Source organism: Sebastes fasciatus, chromosome 11 (assembly GCF_043250625.1).
Source record: "Sebastes fasciatus isolate fSebFas1 chromosome 11, fSebFas1.pri, whole genome shotgun sequence".
Lineage (NCBI taxonomy): Eukaryota > Metazoa > Chordata > Actinopteri > Perciformes > Sebastidae > Sebastes > Sebastes fasciatus.
The window spans coordinates 19,212,459-19,228,934 of record NC_133805.1 but is presented as its reverse complement, the minus strand read 5'-3'; the positions used below and the strand labels follow the sequence as shown (position 1 = coordinate 19,228,934).

General features: G+C 38.4%; 1 protein-coding gene across 5 annotated transcripts; it reads right to left on the bottom strand.

Moving 5' to 3' along the window:
- Window positions 1-3,804: 3,804 nt before the first annotated feature.
- On the bottom strand, window positions 3,805-14,856 carry LOC141777264 (tetratricopeptide repeat protein 39C-like). 5 transcript variants are annotated; one of them, XM_074651378.1, is made up of 14 exons: window positions 14,441-14,856; window positions 10,820-10,868; window positions 8,603-8,731; window positions 8,324-8,438; window positions 7,711-8,113; window positions 7,263-7,431; window positions 7,050-7,143; window positions 6,860-6,967; window positions 6,663-6,772; window positions 6,449-6,572; window positions 6,236-6,333; window positions 5,950-6,054; window positions 5,821-5,859; window positions 3,805-4,569 (listed from the first exon to the last, which is right to left on the bottom strand). In XM_074651378.1, exons 1-14 carry the CDS (start codon window positions 14,590-14,592, stop codon window positions 4,477-4,479), a joined length of 1,788 nt encoding a protein of 595 aa, XP_074507479.1. In that variant the 5' UTR covers window positions 14,593-14,856; the 3' UTR covers window positions 3,805-4,476. The 5 variants fall into 5 exon arrangements, with proteins under 5 accessions (XP_074507479.1, XP_074507480.1, XP_074507481.1 ...); XM_074651379.1 differs by lacking the exon at window positions 10,820-10,868 and having other exon boundaries at window positions 14,441-14,576; XM_074651380.1 differs by lacking the exons at window positions 8,324-8,438; window positions 10,820-10,868; window positions 14,441-14,856 and having other exon boundaries at window positions 8,603-8,732.
- Between the last annotated feature and the right edge of the window lie 1,620 nt (window positions 14,857-16,476).

The window sequence follows — 16,476 nt, the reverse complement described above, 5'->3', positions numbered from 1 at the left end:
TTGGCCTTTCTTGGTTTTGTGCGATTTGCTGTAATTTTAAAAACACGTCTTAATTAGATGGGTGTCTTTTGGATTACGGTGTTACTAGATGAGATTCAAAGTGTTGAGGTATTTTACTATATACCGTCAACCCTACGGTCTGGTCTACCGTGGGCCATGTCCTATTTAGCGAATGATCATGAAATTTGTCTTAACCTTCCTATTTTAGTAATCTACTCACCAAATTATGCAGACTGTTCTAATTAATCCATGGCTCTCTAGGGGATCAGAAAAATCCAGTTTGAAAATTCCTGTAGTAATTAGACGTTCCTGTCTTAATTAATTATGTCTTAAAAGATCTTGTGTGTAGGATTTGGCGGCATCAAGCGGTGAGGTTGCAGAACCAACTGAAACTTCTCCCGTATTCCAAGCGTGTAGGAGAACTACAGTGGCCAGTACGAAAGTGGGAATGGCCCTATCTAGAGCCAGTGTTTAAATTTGTTTTTTCTGCCATACTATGACTTTTTATTTTTTCAACATACTATATTATGGCTTTTTTTTTTACATACTGTAGAATGACTTTTTTTGTTTTTTCAACATACTGTACTATGACTTTTTTTGGACATACTTTGCTATGACTTTTTTTTTTATTTTTTAGACACACTATACAGGTGTATAGTCAGGTGTACTCAGGTGTAAAGTAAAATTTCACAGTATAGTATGTCAAAAAATGTAATAAAAAAAAAGTCATTGCATAACATGCCGAAACATTTCGTGAAAAGTCTGTATAGCATGTCGAAAAATTTCATGAAAAAACTTTATAGTAGAGTATGTTGAAAATTTTCATAAAAATAAGTCATAGTATAGCATGCCGAAGACTTTCATTATAAAAAGATAGTATAGTATGCCGAAAAATTAAATGAAAAATCTTCATAGAATAGTATGTCGAAAAATGTCATTATAAAAAGTCATAGCATGTCGAAAACTTCATAATTTAGTATGTCGAAAAATGTCATTATAAAAAGTCATAATATAGCGTGTCGAAAAATTTCATGAATGAAGTCATACTATAGCTTGTTGAAAAATTTCATGAAAAAACTTTAGTATAGTATGTTGAAAAATGTCATGAAAAAAAGTCACATTATAGTATGTCGAAAAAAATTTATGAAAGTCATTGCATAACATGCCGAAAGATTTCATGAAAAGTCATATTATAGTATGTCGAAAAATGTAATGAATAAAAGTCATAGTATAGTATGTTGAAAACATTTTATGTAAAAAAGTCATAGTATGGCATGTCGAAAAATTGCATAAGAAAAAGTCAGTATAGTATGTTGAAAAATTATGAAAAAAACTTTATAGTATAGCATGTGGAAAAATTTCATGAAAAAAAGTCATAGCATGTCGAAAACTTCATAATTTAATGTCGAAAAATTTCATTATAAAAAGTCAGTTTAGCATGTCGAAAAATTTCATGAAAAAGTCATATTATAGTATGTTGAAAAATGTAATGAATAAAAGTCATAGTACAGTATGTCGAAAAATTTCATGAAAAACTTTATAGTACAGTATGTTGAAACATTTCATGATAGTCATATTATAGCATGCCGAAAAATTTCATGAAAAAGTCATAGTAAAGTATGTTGAAAAATGTCCTGAAAGTCATTGCATAGCATGCCGAAACATTTCATGAAAAAACGTTATAGTACAGTATGTTGAAACATTTCATGATAAGTCATAGTACAGTATGTTGAAAAATGTCATGAAAAAGTCAGTTTAGCATGTCGAAAAATTTCATGAAAAAACTTTATACTACAGTATGTTGAAACATTTCATGAAAAAGTCAAAGTATAGCATGCCGAAAAATTTCATGAAAAAGTCATAGTAAAGTATGTTGAAAAATGTCCTGAAAAAAAGTCACAGTATAGTATGTCGAAATAAATTCATGAAAGTCATAGCATAAAATGCCAAAAAATTTCATGAAGTCAGTACCACATGTCGAAAATTTCATGAAAAAACTTTATAGTATGTTGAAAAATGTCATGAAAAAGTAACAGTATAGTATGTCGAAAAAAATCGTTGAGTCATTGCATAACATGCCAAAAAATGTCATGAAAAGTAGTCCTAGTATAGCAAGCCGAAAGATTTCATGAAAAAACTTCATAGTACAGCATGTCGAAAAAATGTTTGAAAAAAAAGTCATAGTATAGTAGTTGGAAAATAAAAAAAAAATCATAGTATAATTTGTCGAAATCATAAAAAGTCATAGAATAGCATATAGTGTTGAAATAGTATAGTATGTCAAACAATTAAAAAAGGTGGCAGGTGTGGCTATTTCCAGTTGAGGTTGGCTGCAAAGGTTTCCCAGCGCAGTCTGTGTGGAAGGCGCTCAGAGCACGTGGAATAGCAGGCAAGGAGAGGAAGACAGCTGCTCGCAGGTTAGGGGAGGCTACGGAAAGAGCCTGTTGCTGGCTCTGGAATAGGCGGGAGGAGTTGAGCTGGAAGGCAGGAGAAGATGGACAGTGACTGGCCACCACTGCCGACTTGCCAAGTGGAGGACGCTGTGGTTCAGGGTCAAAACGTCCAATGAAAGTTTGTGATTGGAGAGACAGATGAACTCCAGGAAAATCTGGCATGGGTGAGTGAGGCTAGCAACTTGCAAGAGGGCACCAGCAAAAGCTACAGAACTGAACAATTAGCATACTCACAGGAGAAGTGTTAGAAGTCAAGTGCCATTGCGGGAAGGTTTGCAAGAACGCAAAGGGACTTAAGATACATAAATCCTGGACCAAATTTAGAAGAGGGGAGAAATGCATGCAGCGGACAGTGGAGACACTTAGTGAGACGCAGGAGGCAGGAAGCACCCCACAGCACAGGAGACCTCTCAGCAGCTGTTCCACCCCAAAGCCACAGGAGGGACTCTCGGAATAGCACCCCAGGCACCCAACCTGCGAGAGAGAAAGTGAAGTGGCCCCCAGCGAATGACAGTTCTAATGACAGGATAGAACCAATTAGATCAGGACCTTGACAGAGTTCTAGAGGCCATACTAGGAGGAGCAGCCAAGGGAAATAGACAGCATGACAACAATTGTCTTCAATATGGCCAGAGAACACTTTGGTACGGAGGAAGGACACCAGCAGAACACCCCAGAAAATGCCCCAACAGGAGGGAGAGAAGGGAAATCAAGACCCTCAATAAGCAGATCAAAAGAGCTAGTGCTGAAGAAAAGGACGGTATAACAGTGGACTTCGAGGGCAACTGTGCAGACTGCAAAAGGCAGAAAGGTCTTGGAAGACAGAGGAAGGAGGAGGCCAAGCGAGCTCAGTTCATTAAGGACCCATACAGGTTCACCAAACTATGTTGGGAGAAGCAAGATCTGGGAGACTAATCAGCCCTAAGGGAGTTGTGGAGGAGTTCCTCAAAGAGAGCCACAGTGACAGACTTTAAGTGAACACCCGAAGGTAGGCAGAACTGAAACTCCTGAGGAAAAGCTTGACACCAGTGAACAGACATGGAGAGAAGTCCAAGACATTGTAGACAATGAGGCACGCTCAAATGCACAAACATGCACTAAAAGCACACGCGGACGGCCCGGTTATGTCAACAAAGCACGGAGAAGCTCGGATTACAACACACACACAGGAGGGAGAGCGACTTCATTCTCTGCTCAGGTAGACATTACTCCTCCATATCTTTACATATCAAATAGTTGTTTGCTGCTACATTAATGCTCTGGATATGAAATTTAGCACTTTTAACACTTTGTTGTTCCAGTATGTGCATTTATCATGTACACCTAATTAAGTGTAGCGGATACAACCATATTCCATTTTACAATATTCATTTTATTATCTTAAAACAAACAATATAAATGAGAATCAGTTTACAGCCAGGAGTAGCACTGTGCATCTAGGCCACTCACATGATGTTGGCACATCTATCAAAACCTGTGTGCAAGACATATTTACACTGATAAAAAAACAATTCTGTTTAAAAAGGGGCCATATTAAAAAAAATCACTGTTTGGTTTAGCCTATTGATTTGCAAAGCCTTTACATCACAAATGTCAAAGTCAGCAACCAACACTGAGATGTCATTCATTGTAACTGCTTTGTGCCATTACTCTACTTGACCTGACTTTTCTCCAGATCAAATCAGAGGAAAAATGTTCCATCTATGGAAGCAACATGCTTTTCGAAATTAATTTAAAGATTTTCATCTGATTTGAAATTAACCATGTAAACAACAAAAACCCAATGTGTTAATTTATTATAAAATACAGTAACAGATAAATAAAATCACTCCTGTAACTGTTCTCCCATAAAACACCTGTGTATATTGCACATATTTTAAAACGATGCATTGGCTCAGAATCTGGAAATAACAATAAATTAAAACAAATAAAGCAGTGTAACATTAGTGACTTGAATGGTATTGTGGCTTTTTTTTTTTTAAAAGACATTTCTTCCAGTTATTTCTGAAGTGCAGATAAAATGTCAAGGCTGGGCTGCAGCAGCCCTCATGGAGGCGAGAGCTGAATGAATACGAACATGGAGCCTGTTCTCAAAGTCATAGCCGGCATAGTCCTCCTGCATAAGACAAAATAGTGATGAAAATAAAAATGTTAGTTTGTACATGCTCTGCCCTCAAACAAGCTTTGCAGTCAGCACACTCAGACTGATCAATGCTCTTGTTGCCAATCATGTAGCAGCATAGCCATTAAAGAAGCAGAGAGGCCCCCTGCTCATATCCTGTCAGACACTGCTGCATCTGCTCAGGCATGCAGAGTTGGCAGTTACAGCAACAGCAGAGAGAGAGTGGGATCTGTGCTCTGTCAGTCTCAGCTTCCGATCCCACTTACAAAGTCAATGCAGTTGCACCAAACATTTCCAATGCAATTCAGGTGGGTGAGGCTGCAGCCAGTGCACCATAAGCAATGCGGATGCCATTTACTGTACTTGTGTAGACACAAACTGACGTAACCCTTTGGAACTGCCTTCACCACATCTGTTTCGTCACAATTGTTCATTATTGCAAAAGATGTTCAGACACCTCTGACATTGCAATATTTTTTTTTTCTGTGGCAAATATCGCATTGCGATATGTAAAAGAAATACAGGAATATTCAACCTAAATTTTAATGTTAAATGCATCAATCTGGTGCTTGAGAGCAAAATTGAGAGGCTAGATCTATGAAGAACTTTGTGCTCTTGTAAACAATTTAATCATGAACACAGTGGTTGTATAAATATGAATGGTGACAACGGCAAAAAAGTCACACCAACAAAGAGAGGTTAACAGGACGAGCACCATGTTTCAAGACGGGTCAGGTGGGTTGCCGACATCGCCGCAGACCACCCGCACTGAGGGCAGTCCGACGGGCAAAACGATTAATATACAGCATATTCTACTCTCTTCTAGTCTGGACTGCAACCGCAACATTCAGGTAAGTTTCTCACAGGCTGCCGCTGTACGGTCCGCACGCAGCGGCATGACGGCTCCAAAAGTGAAGCCCAAACATCTCAATCGCCAGCTGGTGGCTGGCTGTTAGTTTAGGAAGTGCTTGGTTTGATATGCAGCAGAGTTTTCTATGAGTGCAGCATGCATTTTACGCGTCAATATCGCAGGTGATCATGTTAACTTAATTGTGGGAAGCCAAAATCATGATCGCGATTAATTGTGCAGCCCTAGGGTAAACAATAATGAAGCCTGTTAGAGGAGGACTAGTCAAAGATAATTGATGCCAACAACTTAAAGTTTATGAACAATCAATAAGCAAATGAGAACCAAATCTTTAGAAAACATAAAGCAAAAAAAAAAGGTAAAGAAACCTACTGCACCTTAGCCTGAAGCATCAGCATTCGGCCATTCCCTGCAGACTGGAAAAAAAGACAATAAAATATTTATGTGACTTTTTCACCATCTCAGATAAGGAAAAGAGTCTCTTTCTACTACACACACAAACTTACCTCTGGAGTGTTCAGCAGCACACAGCCCAGTTCATAGCAGGAGTAGGGCTGCACATAAGAGTTGCTCAGACGACCAACCTCATCCCTTGCAGCCAGATGGAAAAACTGCAAATAAAGATAGGGAAAAATCCTTTATGACACACTAGATGAGTTATGGCTATCATCAACACAGTACTGACTTATGTGTCATGAGTACCTACAACTACAATGATGCGTGTAGTGTATCCTGCATTGCCTCATATTTACACACCCTATACATTGTATTATAAATTCGACATAAGAGTACCTGAATGGCATCTTTGGTGTTCTGAAGACATCCGCTTATGGCACCAAGAAGCAGGTTTTTCAGGCCTGCACATGAGGCATCTTCAATCCCCTGAAGGACTAAAACAAATAAAAAATACAATTGAGCAACGCCCAATGACGCAACAACAAACGAGGCTGCAAGACGACACACAAAAACTAGTTTGGTGATTAAACCATTTTATAAATTGTGTACCTTGTGTCATTGCCTGAAGCTTGGCGGTGGAGCAGTTGGGCAGAGCTTTCCACAGATAAAGAATCTCAATCACAGACAGGATGCAGAGTTCCTTCGATAAACTGGGGGTCCTTAGCTTCTCAGCCTGATAAAATGTGTGCATACATACATACTTATTTTCGCTGTATCTTGCACCAAGAATTTGCAGTAGAAAATCAGCTGGATGCATACTCACCCTCTTCATGGAGAACAACTCTATCTGATTATTCTTGCGTTTGAAAAGTCTTTCAACATCCTTGAAAACTGTGACAGCTCCCTCCAGATCACCTGTGGCTCCTTGGCACACTACACAACCCGACAAAATATTACATGGATTAGGAGCCAATACCAAACTCACAAGAAATGACCGTAAAGCGTTTGTACTGTTACCACCTCCAGTTAAATAGGCGTAGTAGCACTGGGACCAGCGAGACTCGGTCTTCAGTCGCTCAAAGGCCCTGTAGGCTTCTCTGTAGTTCAGCTCGATCATGCTGCACCAACCTAAAATGTTAAACAATCAGAAATTATGATGCAGGCTAGCGCTGAGCTAGGTGGTTTGAAATGTGAGAGGGGAAAATAGTACCTATTTCATATAGACACACATGCTGAATCTCCCTCTGGTCAGAGGCCAGCTCTAAGGCATCGCGGAAGGATGTCAAGGCACTACTGATCTGGCACTAGAAGGAGGAACTCTGTGGTGTGAGTTACAGTCTGAGGCAATATTGAGCTTTCTTAAGGCAGGAGAATAGGCAACAAGAGTAGGAGATAGTAAGGTGTATTCTTAACATATATTCACCTCGAGGCGTTGGACTCTGCCTTTGAAAAACATGAAGAGGGAGGAGTTTGGATAGGTAGCCTCCCTTTGTTGAAGAATGGATTTGGCTTCCATCAGACCCGTCTGAGTATCTGTGCCATCCAGAGCAAAGAAGGGCTGCACTACTGTGTGGTACCACAGGAGGGCCAGGCTGTGGGGGAAGCACAGAGAATGGAATGAGTGTAAAGATGACATCATGTGGTATGAAATTATCATTATCATTATACAATGAGTTAGTGATGAATGTCCCGGTAATTTAGGATCAGTCATTTGTATTTATGGCATGATTTATGGTAGCCACAAACACAAGACAGTACTTCATCTCACAGAGATGTCATCTGATGCTTCCATGACTTTGTCAGATTGTTTACAACTGCATTCAGTTATAGCCAGAATACAGATACACAAACGTACTCACTCACATACTCACGTAGCTAAGGGGGCCTTCATGTCCTTACTTTCACTGGCGTACGTGAGCGCTGACAGGCCTTGAAGGCGGTCGCCAGGGAAGCCCAGGAGGTTGACGATCTTCAGGAGGTGCGGCGGCACCATCGAGATACAGAGGTGGAAGAGGCCGTAACCGAAGCTGACCGAACCTTTTAGCCGATCCAGAGCCTCTGGGCTGATACCGTCCATTCTCAGGGATGGGCTCGGCCCAGGTGAAGAGAAGCGGCCGTGGTTGGATGTGTCAGGGGAGGACGGAGATGGTTGCGCCATTGCTTGTTGTTCAGAGGCTCTTCTTCTTCTGCCCTCCTGCAGGTGAGTGATGTCGCTGTAACATTTGTTGTACATCTTCCAGGCTTTACGGAGGATCCAGCCTCCTTTGATGTATGCTGCCAGGAGATTGAAGCTGAGGTCAGCGAAACATGCTATGCTTTACAATGGCCTGCTGGTTATTTAAAAAATATATATATCTATATATGCATCTTGTGATATTAAAACTCAGATTACAGTACTGCGAAGTTCATTATTATTATTTTCATTTCACACCGATAAATGTGCAGCGTTCACAGTTAACCACCAAGTACAAAAGGTTCCCTTACATGACAGCTCTTGTTTGATGAAAGACAACACTGCAAGGTAAACCTGGCAGTCTGCAATGATGATCTGCCTCTGGAGTCGGTCCACTGCAGCCACCCCCGACCTCTGAGAGTCCATCTACCCACACAAATCCCTCACTCTTATAGACTGATGTGACAGGCAAGCTAACAAACAGCAAACCTGGACGTTATGGTCCAACTTAAAATGCTCCTTTTCAGGCAAATCACATTTGTTCTATATATATATATCTATATCTCATTAGTGTTGAAGAGGTTACTCACACTCCTCTTGATCTTGTTTTTAATGGTCTCAATGACACTAGTGTTTTCACTCTCACACAGTTTCTCTGTAGCTTTGAGGTCCTCAAAGGCCATCTGCATTTTCTCCTCCTCAAACGTCATCATGGCATTCTACAAAAAGGTAGACAGATAAATAACCCTGTTATTTACATACAGTACAACTATTCCAAAATGAATGCTCTAGATCCACAAGTCTTACAAGTGAAGCAAGACATCTAATCCTGGATTGAACCCTGGAGTCCAGAAAGCATTAAAACAAAACTGTACAAATGAATCTTTCTCTTACTTTTCAGATTTCATAAAGAAGATTCATCACTTAAAAACAGAATAATTATTGGATTATTGATCATTTTTATAAAATTCGCCAGTGATAAATGGTCAAATTTAGCAACAAATGGTATCAACCATTTTGCTGCAACAACTTATGAGACATAAGTGATCATGGGAATAGCCATCACATACTTCCATCATAATGTTCTAAGCCCTTATACGCTTTCAAAATTTATTTTAATTAATTCAGTCATGTTTATTTCTAATTCATGACTAGAACAACTTGACACACAGTGCAGAGCTGCATCTCAAATTAATCTTCAGGTTCCCAGCTTTCAGATGATGTACACCACTTCTATGTGACATGTACTGTTGACCTGCTATCGCCCCCTAAAGGCCCCCTAAAAAAGACTAAATGTTTCTATGGCGGGTCTCTTAGGGTTAATTAGTAAGTTATTCTGGTGGCACACTCCAGGCTCTTTTGTTTCATTACGTGATACTTGACAGAGGGAAACAATTATCCCTCAAGGTGATGGATCCCCCTGTTACTTTGCCTGCACTAACATTTGTTTTATGTTTTAATCATCACAGTTTTCTTGGGAGTTTCTCTTTTCTGTGCTGAGGTATCTGGTAAACCTTGCTAACTCAAACAAGTTGTCTTGTGTTGTGTTTTGCACTATTCAAATAAATGGAGAGGAAAAATATGAAAGATTGCCCTTTGTGTGAACATCATTTTTAATTTTCGAGGTTAAATAAGGCTCCAAACTTGCGCTACATTTTGGCAAGGAAAAATTGGCATGGCCATTTTCAAAGGGGTCCCTTGACCTCTGACCTCAAGATATGTGAATGAAAAAGGGTTTCTATGGGTACCCACGAGTCTCCCCTTTACAGACATGCCCACTTTATGATAATCACATGCAGTTTGGGGCAAGTCATAGTCAAGTCATTGAGCATATTTTTTATGCTAAATGCAGTACCTGTGAGGGTTTCTGGACAATATTTGTCATTGTTGTGTTGTTAATTGATTTCAATTAATATATATACATTTGTATAAAGCAAGCATATCTGCCCACTCACATGTTGATAAGAGTATTAAATACTTGACAAATCTCCCTTTAAGGTACATATTGAAAAAATGTGCGATTAAACCTGCAGTAGGCAGAACATTTATGACATCATTGGGCAAAAATTCCATAATAACCTTTCAGCATATTGTAATTCAAGTATTCTGAGAGATAACTAGACTTCTGCACCTCCTCATGGCTCTGTTTGCAAGTGATTGACAGCTGCTCAGAGACGGCAGGCTCCAACTTGGCTCGGATTGATTGTTTTCCTCCGGTCTGTGAAATCCTGCAGATGCCATTAGGTGCACCGGAGGACACCGGAGGACACCGGAGGACACCGGAGGACACCGGAGGACACCGGAGGACACCGAGGCACATGATTTTTTTCAGATTACCTGTCTCATGCACTATTGTCAGGATGTAGTGACCATTTTATAAAAAATAACTTCTTTTAATAATATTTGCTCCAATTCTACCGACCGCAGCTTTAACCATGGACAATCATGCGATTAGTCGTGATTAATGCGAGCCCTAGTTTATTTTATTTTCAACTTGCAACGTATTCTCTGAATGTTCTTTCAGTTGTTTATTTGGGACGGTTACACTTGCAATTCATTTTAATGACCTTTTGTTCCTATTGAGTTTCAGTCCACTGAAAAGATCAACTTAGTCAGCCACACCTCTATTTTTGTGCCAGAAAAGATAGTCTGGCTTTGTACCAGGCAGGAACACAAGGGAAATTCCTTGAACCTTATTATGAAACATAACTGCTTTTTCAGTTGAATTTACAATCATTTTGGTCAGCATTTGGACCATAAAGTAAAATAGCAGAGTGCTGCAAAAAGGATGTTGCTTCTTAACTCACCAGAAAACTCACAAAACTGGCCCCGAAACTCATCAAAGGACTGTGGTTCCTGAAACAGAAGTGAATGTGGTGTGTCAGTGAGAGTTGTGCTGTGTTAACAACAGATCTAGAGGACAAAACACAAGTTCATGGGTGGAGTAACTAAAATGTGTTAAGCCGGTATCATGCATCAAGCACTGGATTGATTCCCTGCGAAGATCAAGATGACAGTCAGACAAAAGCAACATGATTAAATAGGAATGCGGAAAGCGTCCTCAACTCATCTCCTACACCTATAATGCGACACACAACATAACCTTAAATGAGCCAGAGGAACCTTATTGGGGAACTGGTTAATACAGAAAGTCACAAGTTCACCCTCAGTTGCTAGATTATGCATATTTCACTTCCCTCCATCTTTTTTTACTAATGTGTAATCAAAACAGGATGACACCTAGTGCTAAACGCAATTAGTGGAGGTGACATTTAAGCTTTCACCAGGGGTCAGGACACACATAGGGTTTGCCCTTCTCTGGCATCACAACATTCAAGTTGAAAGCAAACCTTTCCTAGAGATAATCAGCCCTCATAATAACAGGAGAGCATGATTGAATGTATACAAAATCCTACAATCAGCAAGTGTACTATGGTCTGAGTGTGTGGTGACCTCTTTAAAACATCAATGTGGTACTTGTGACCCATCACAGGTTGATTATAATGAGGTCAACCAATCCAGTGGGGTTTTTTTTGTACGCGTTTTATTTAAATAGGCCTTAAAAAAAAGGTCAAACAAAGGAAGTTCACACGAAAAAGAGGATAAAATATTATTATTAGTATAGCATAAATGTACAGCTGCAACAATTAATCGATTAGTTGTCAACTTTTAAATTTTTTTAAGACAAAAAAAATAATAATTTTCTGATTGCAGCTTCTTAAATGTGGATATTTTCTGGTTTCTTTACTCCTCTATGACAGTAAACTGAATATGTTTGAGTTGTGGACAAAACAAGACATTTGAGGACGTCATCTTGGGCTTTAGGAAACACTGATCGACAGTTTTCACCATTTTATAGACCAAACAGCGAATCGATTAATCGAGAAAATAATCGACAGATTAATCAACAATGAAAATAATAGTTAGATGAAGCTCTACATAAATGTTTATTTCAGCTCTCCTATCCTGTAAAATGTCTCTTATAACCTCTGGATGACCTCACAGGACGGGAACCACTTGATTAAAGGATCATTTGCTAGAAAAGTGGCATTCTCCTGGCAGCATATTACATGAAATAATTACAGTAATGTAAACTACACAATTTGTATGTATCTATCAATAATTTTAGACGTAGTAACACAGTAAAAAACAGAGACAAAGTACTTGACAACAATGCCTCCCATAAACACCCATCAGTTATGCAAATATCAAGAAGAGTCATTCATAACCCACTGTCAAAGATTAACTTAAACTAAAAGCATGCACTCATTAGGTCTGTATTGGCAAGAATCTGATACGTATCATGATACAAGGGTTTACGCTTCAATATATTGCGATACTGTAAGTAAGACGATATATTATGATTTTTTAATAAAAAAAATTGAAAACTGTCATAGTATAAAGAACACACCACCATATGCATAAAACCTGAGTAACAAGAAGTTTTATTTTTTAATGCTATCATAATAGTGGGATCTTCATTTGCATTTATCACAGTCCCTGAGAGGGCACATCTCTTTGCAAATTAAATAAAGTATAGACTGAGTTAATCTTTGCATGTAGACTATTAATTACAAAAATGTATCCAGTGTTTTTGAGAATAGATAGTATCACAAAACATATAGCGACATTCAATTTTTTCAATATTTTCGTACATCCCTAACGCTCATGTGATATGGCATAGAGTGTTCATAAGGCAAGAAAGATAAACAGAAAAAGATAATTAAGACAAATAATTTACAACCTTACTATTTATGATATCAATATTTCTCAAATATGTGTTTTTTATTTATAAGATACTTTCTGGTGGGAATATTCCCTGAGCAGTTAGCAAGACCTATTTTAAAACAAATTCTCAGGTCCATTCTTACTCAACCCGTCAATCTCTAGATCTTCATCCTCCTAACTTCCTCACTAGTATAGAGGTCAATTTTCGATTTAGGGGAACCAAATTATGGAGTAGCTTTTCACATCTATCAATAAACTGTTCATCTGTGAAATGTTTCAAAAGTCGCTTAAAGGGTCATTTAATTGCTGTTTTGTAATTGCTTTTCCCCATGTTGTCCATGTATCTGTTTTTATGTTTTTTATTTTTTCCCACTCACAATGTTGTTTGGTTACGATTGCCCAGAAGTCTTTATAGATATTTAAATCAATATCCTCCTCACAAACACTGACCATACACTTCCACGCAACACACACGTCTTTTTTTTAATATATATTCACTGTATTGTTATTGTTGTTATTATATATATATCTTGTCCTAATTGTTTGTTATCACTATTATGTAGTCGTATTATTTATTTATATTAATCTTGTCTCTAGGTGGAGGCTTCAGATAAGCCCAGTGGGTTTTTTTGCCTCTTCCTGCACTGTATATTATTCATTTATTTTTGTGTTATGTTGTATAGTCTTAAATTGTGCAAAACAAATAAACAAACAAACCTTTACATTTGGATACTAAATTACTATGCCAGTGTGTACAACCATCTAATTGACAAGTGATGTGTAGTGTGAACAAACTAGCTGGGTCAAGACATTTAACACAAACCTGTTCAAAAGGAACTGAGAGCCAGCTATACTGACATGAGGATTACTTCTTTGAAAATAGTTTCATTATTACACTGACTGACACACTTACAGCAGCCTGCCACCACATAATAATAATAATAATAATAATAATAGCAATATCATTATAATTAAAATCATTAGACTGTGTGAGCTTCACAAGGTCTAATTATCTTTTGATATGTTTAGATATATTTTCTTTTGTACTGTTTTTTTGCATGTATTTCATTGTTTTTATTGGATTGTTTTCCACTGTTTGGTTAGGTTTTACTGCACATTTTGTGTACTTCTTGTTGTTGTTGTTTAACTTTTGTTGTATTTTAAAAATTACGTTAGTTTAGATCTTTCTTCCTATGTTGTTATTGTTTTGTTTATATTCAAGATTCAAGATGTTTATTGTCACGCCGGTTGTACAGGTACAAACGTGTGAAATACTTTTTGCTGGGAAGCTCCATTAAAATAATAAAGTTATATTACATTTACATTACAATTTCATTTACATTACAATTATAAAAGGAAATACTTTGTACAAGGACATATTAAGAACATATACAGGCATATTAAGAACATATACTTTAAGAAAATATACAGTATAAGATATATATATATATATATATATATATATGCAAATAAATAAAAAAAATAAAAAATAAAAGGTCACATCTTGGGAGTGGAAATATATTTGCCTAGGGTATTTAAAACAAGCTCGTGATCTGATCATATGGTCACAAGGATGTTGGGGTTTTGCCTTGCAAATTATGCAAAAGACAGAAGGATGACTTTCTACTAGTAGTGTGAACACTAGTAACATTTATACCATTTAATCAGTGAAATGTTTACTAGACAGAAAGACTGCTCACCTGTATAACCTGAAGAGCTCGTCGCTCTCCTTGAATCCATTGTTGAGCAGCATGTTGATCCCTTTGAGAGCCAGCTCTGCGTCGTTGATACCGTCTGTTGTCTTCTCATCCTCCACCAGGCTGCCCGGAGCTGGTCCTGTCGGGTCCGCCATTGAGACACCCGAAACCAGGAGGAGAGGAGCTGAACGCGGCCGTGGAGGAGGAAGGAAGGAAGGAAGGAGGAACCGTGCGGTGTGTCTCGTTAGTTTAATTCAGGCTGAATAGTCTCAGCCAGTGGCGCAGTTTAGAGTAGTCATATTCTTGCAAGAACAGACTGATATAACAGGTTCAAGCAGGTGGATAACAGCTATCTACCTGTGTTGTCTCTGGTTGTTCCGTATTCTGCCGCCTGACTGACTGACCGGCGCTCGTCGTGTGTTCCTGTGCAGACAGGAAATGTGCTGCGTTTGAGTGCTGTCGGAAATATCAGCCCTCGATCATCACACACGAGGTGCAACTTAAGCGCAATAATAAACCGAGATGGGGAGCATTTAAAAAGGAGAATAGAGCCGTAATGTCTCTCTCTGTGTCGTGTCATCATTTTACTAATGTGTTAAAATGTGACACAGTGCACTTTCATAGACAAAGCTACTGGAGTTACCCTGCACTATACTCATTTATAACAGTCTCTTCTGCACTTTACTCATTTATAACAGTCTCTTCTGCACTATACTCATTTATAACAGTCTCTTCTGCACTTTACTCATTTATAAGTCTCTTCTGCACTATACTTATTTATAACAGTCTCTTCTGCACTATACTTATTTATAACAGTCTCTTCTGCACTATACTCATTTATAACAGTCTCTTCTGCACTATACTCATTTATAACAGTCTCTTCTGCACTATACTTATTTACAACAGTCTCTTCTGCACTATACTTATTTATAACAGTCTCTTCTGCACTATACTCATTTATAACAGTCTCTTCTGCACTATACTCATTTATAAGTCTCTTCTGCACTATTCTCATTTTTAACAGTCTCTTCTGCACTATACTCTTTTATAACAGTCTCTTCTGCACTATATTAATTTTTTTAATAGTCGTGTATCACAGCTGTTACCCTGCACTATATTCAGTTTTAGCAGTTTTCTTCATCTCCTTGTATTTTTTATATCTGGTATATTTTTTTGTACTTTGTACTTTGCACTACTAACTAACTTTTTTACTGCCTTTTTACTAATATGTTTTTTAACTATGGAACTGTGATGCTGGAAACTTGAATTTCCCTCGGGATCAATAAAGTTACTATCTATCTATCTATCTATCTATCTATCTATTCCACAGGATGAGGAGTCATACAGGTTTACACCAAAGTCTGTGTGACTCACCTGATTAGAAATTTTCACCCACATTTCCACCTTTCTGTCACACCTGTTGTGTTGCCTTCATGGGTCACCAATAGGCTGTTTTCACAGCAGACATTCACAGTAGGAAAAAACACAGGTATATTTAATTGCATGAATGATGGCTGCATTCCACTTAGGAGAGGTCCTGGTATTGTGCATGCTGGCTCACTGGAATAGCTTACTGGGACACTTAAAGTGCGGGTAGGCAGTATATTTTTGGCATCATTGGGCAAAAATTCCATAATAACCTTTCAGCATATTGTAATTCAAGATCTCTGAGAGATAACTAGACTTCTGCACCTCCTCATGGCTCAAAACATGGCTGTTTTCAGGCTTTAAAAAATCTAGCCAGTGACGACAGACTTTGGCCAATTGAGCGTTTCTATTGAGCGTTTCTATTGGCTGTGCTCCGGGCTGGTGAGCGGTGCTTGGTATTTCCTCAACTGATCTCAACATGGCTGCCGGGTCACAAACCTACTCATTTTACAGCTAAACAGTACACTACAAGATGTTTCTGAAAACATTTGACGTGAGAAATAGGCGTTACAGTAACAGAATATTGATTCATATCTGATCAGCGCTGCCTAGTTTGACCGTTTGATCGGAGTTTGCGAATGATTGACAGCTGCTCAGAGACTGCAGGCTCC

What these genes read in the sequence shown, in the direction of transcription:
- LOC141777264 (XM_074651378.1), bottom strand. Translation starts at nt 14,592, where the DNA reads ATGGCGGACCCGACAGGACCAGCTCCGGGCAGCCTGGTGGAGGATGAG. An exon ending in CTACGCCTATTTAACTGGAG is followed by an intron (nt 6,773 to 6,859) that starts GTGGTAACAGTA and finishes CGGGTTGTGTAG; the next exon opens with TGTGCCAAGGAGCCACAGGT. An exon ending in ACACCAAAGATGCCATTCAG is followed by an intron (nt 6,055 to 6,235) that starts GTACTCTTATGT and finishes CTTTATTTGCAG; the next exon opens with TTTTTCCATCTGGCTGCAAG.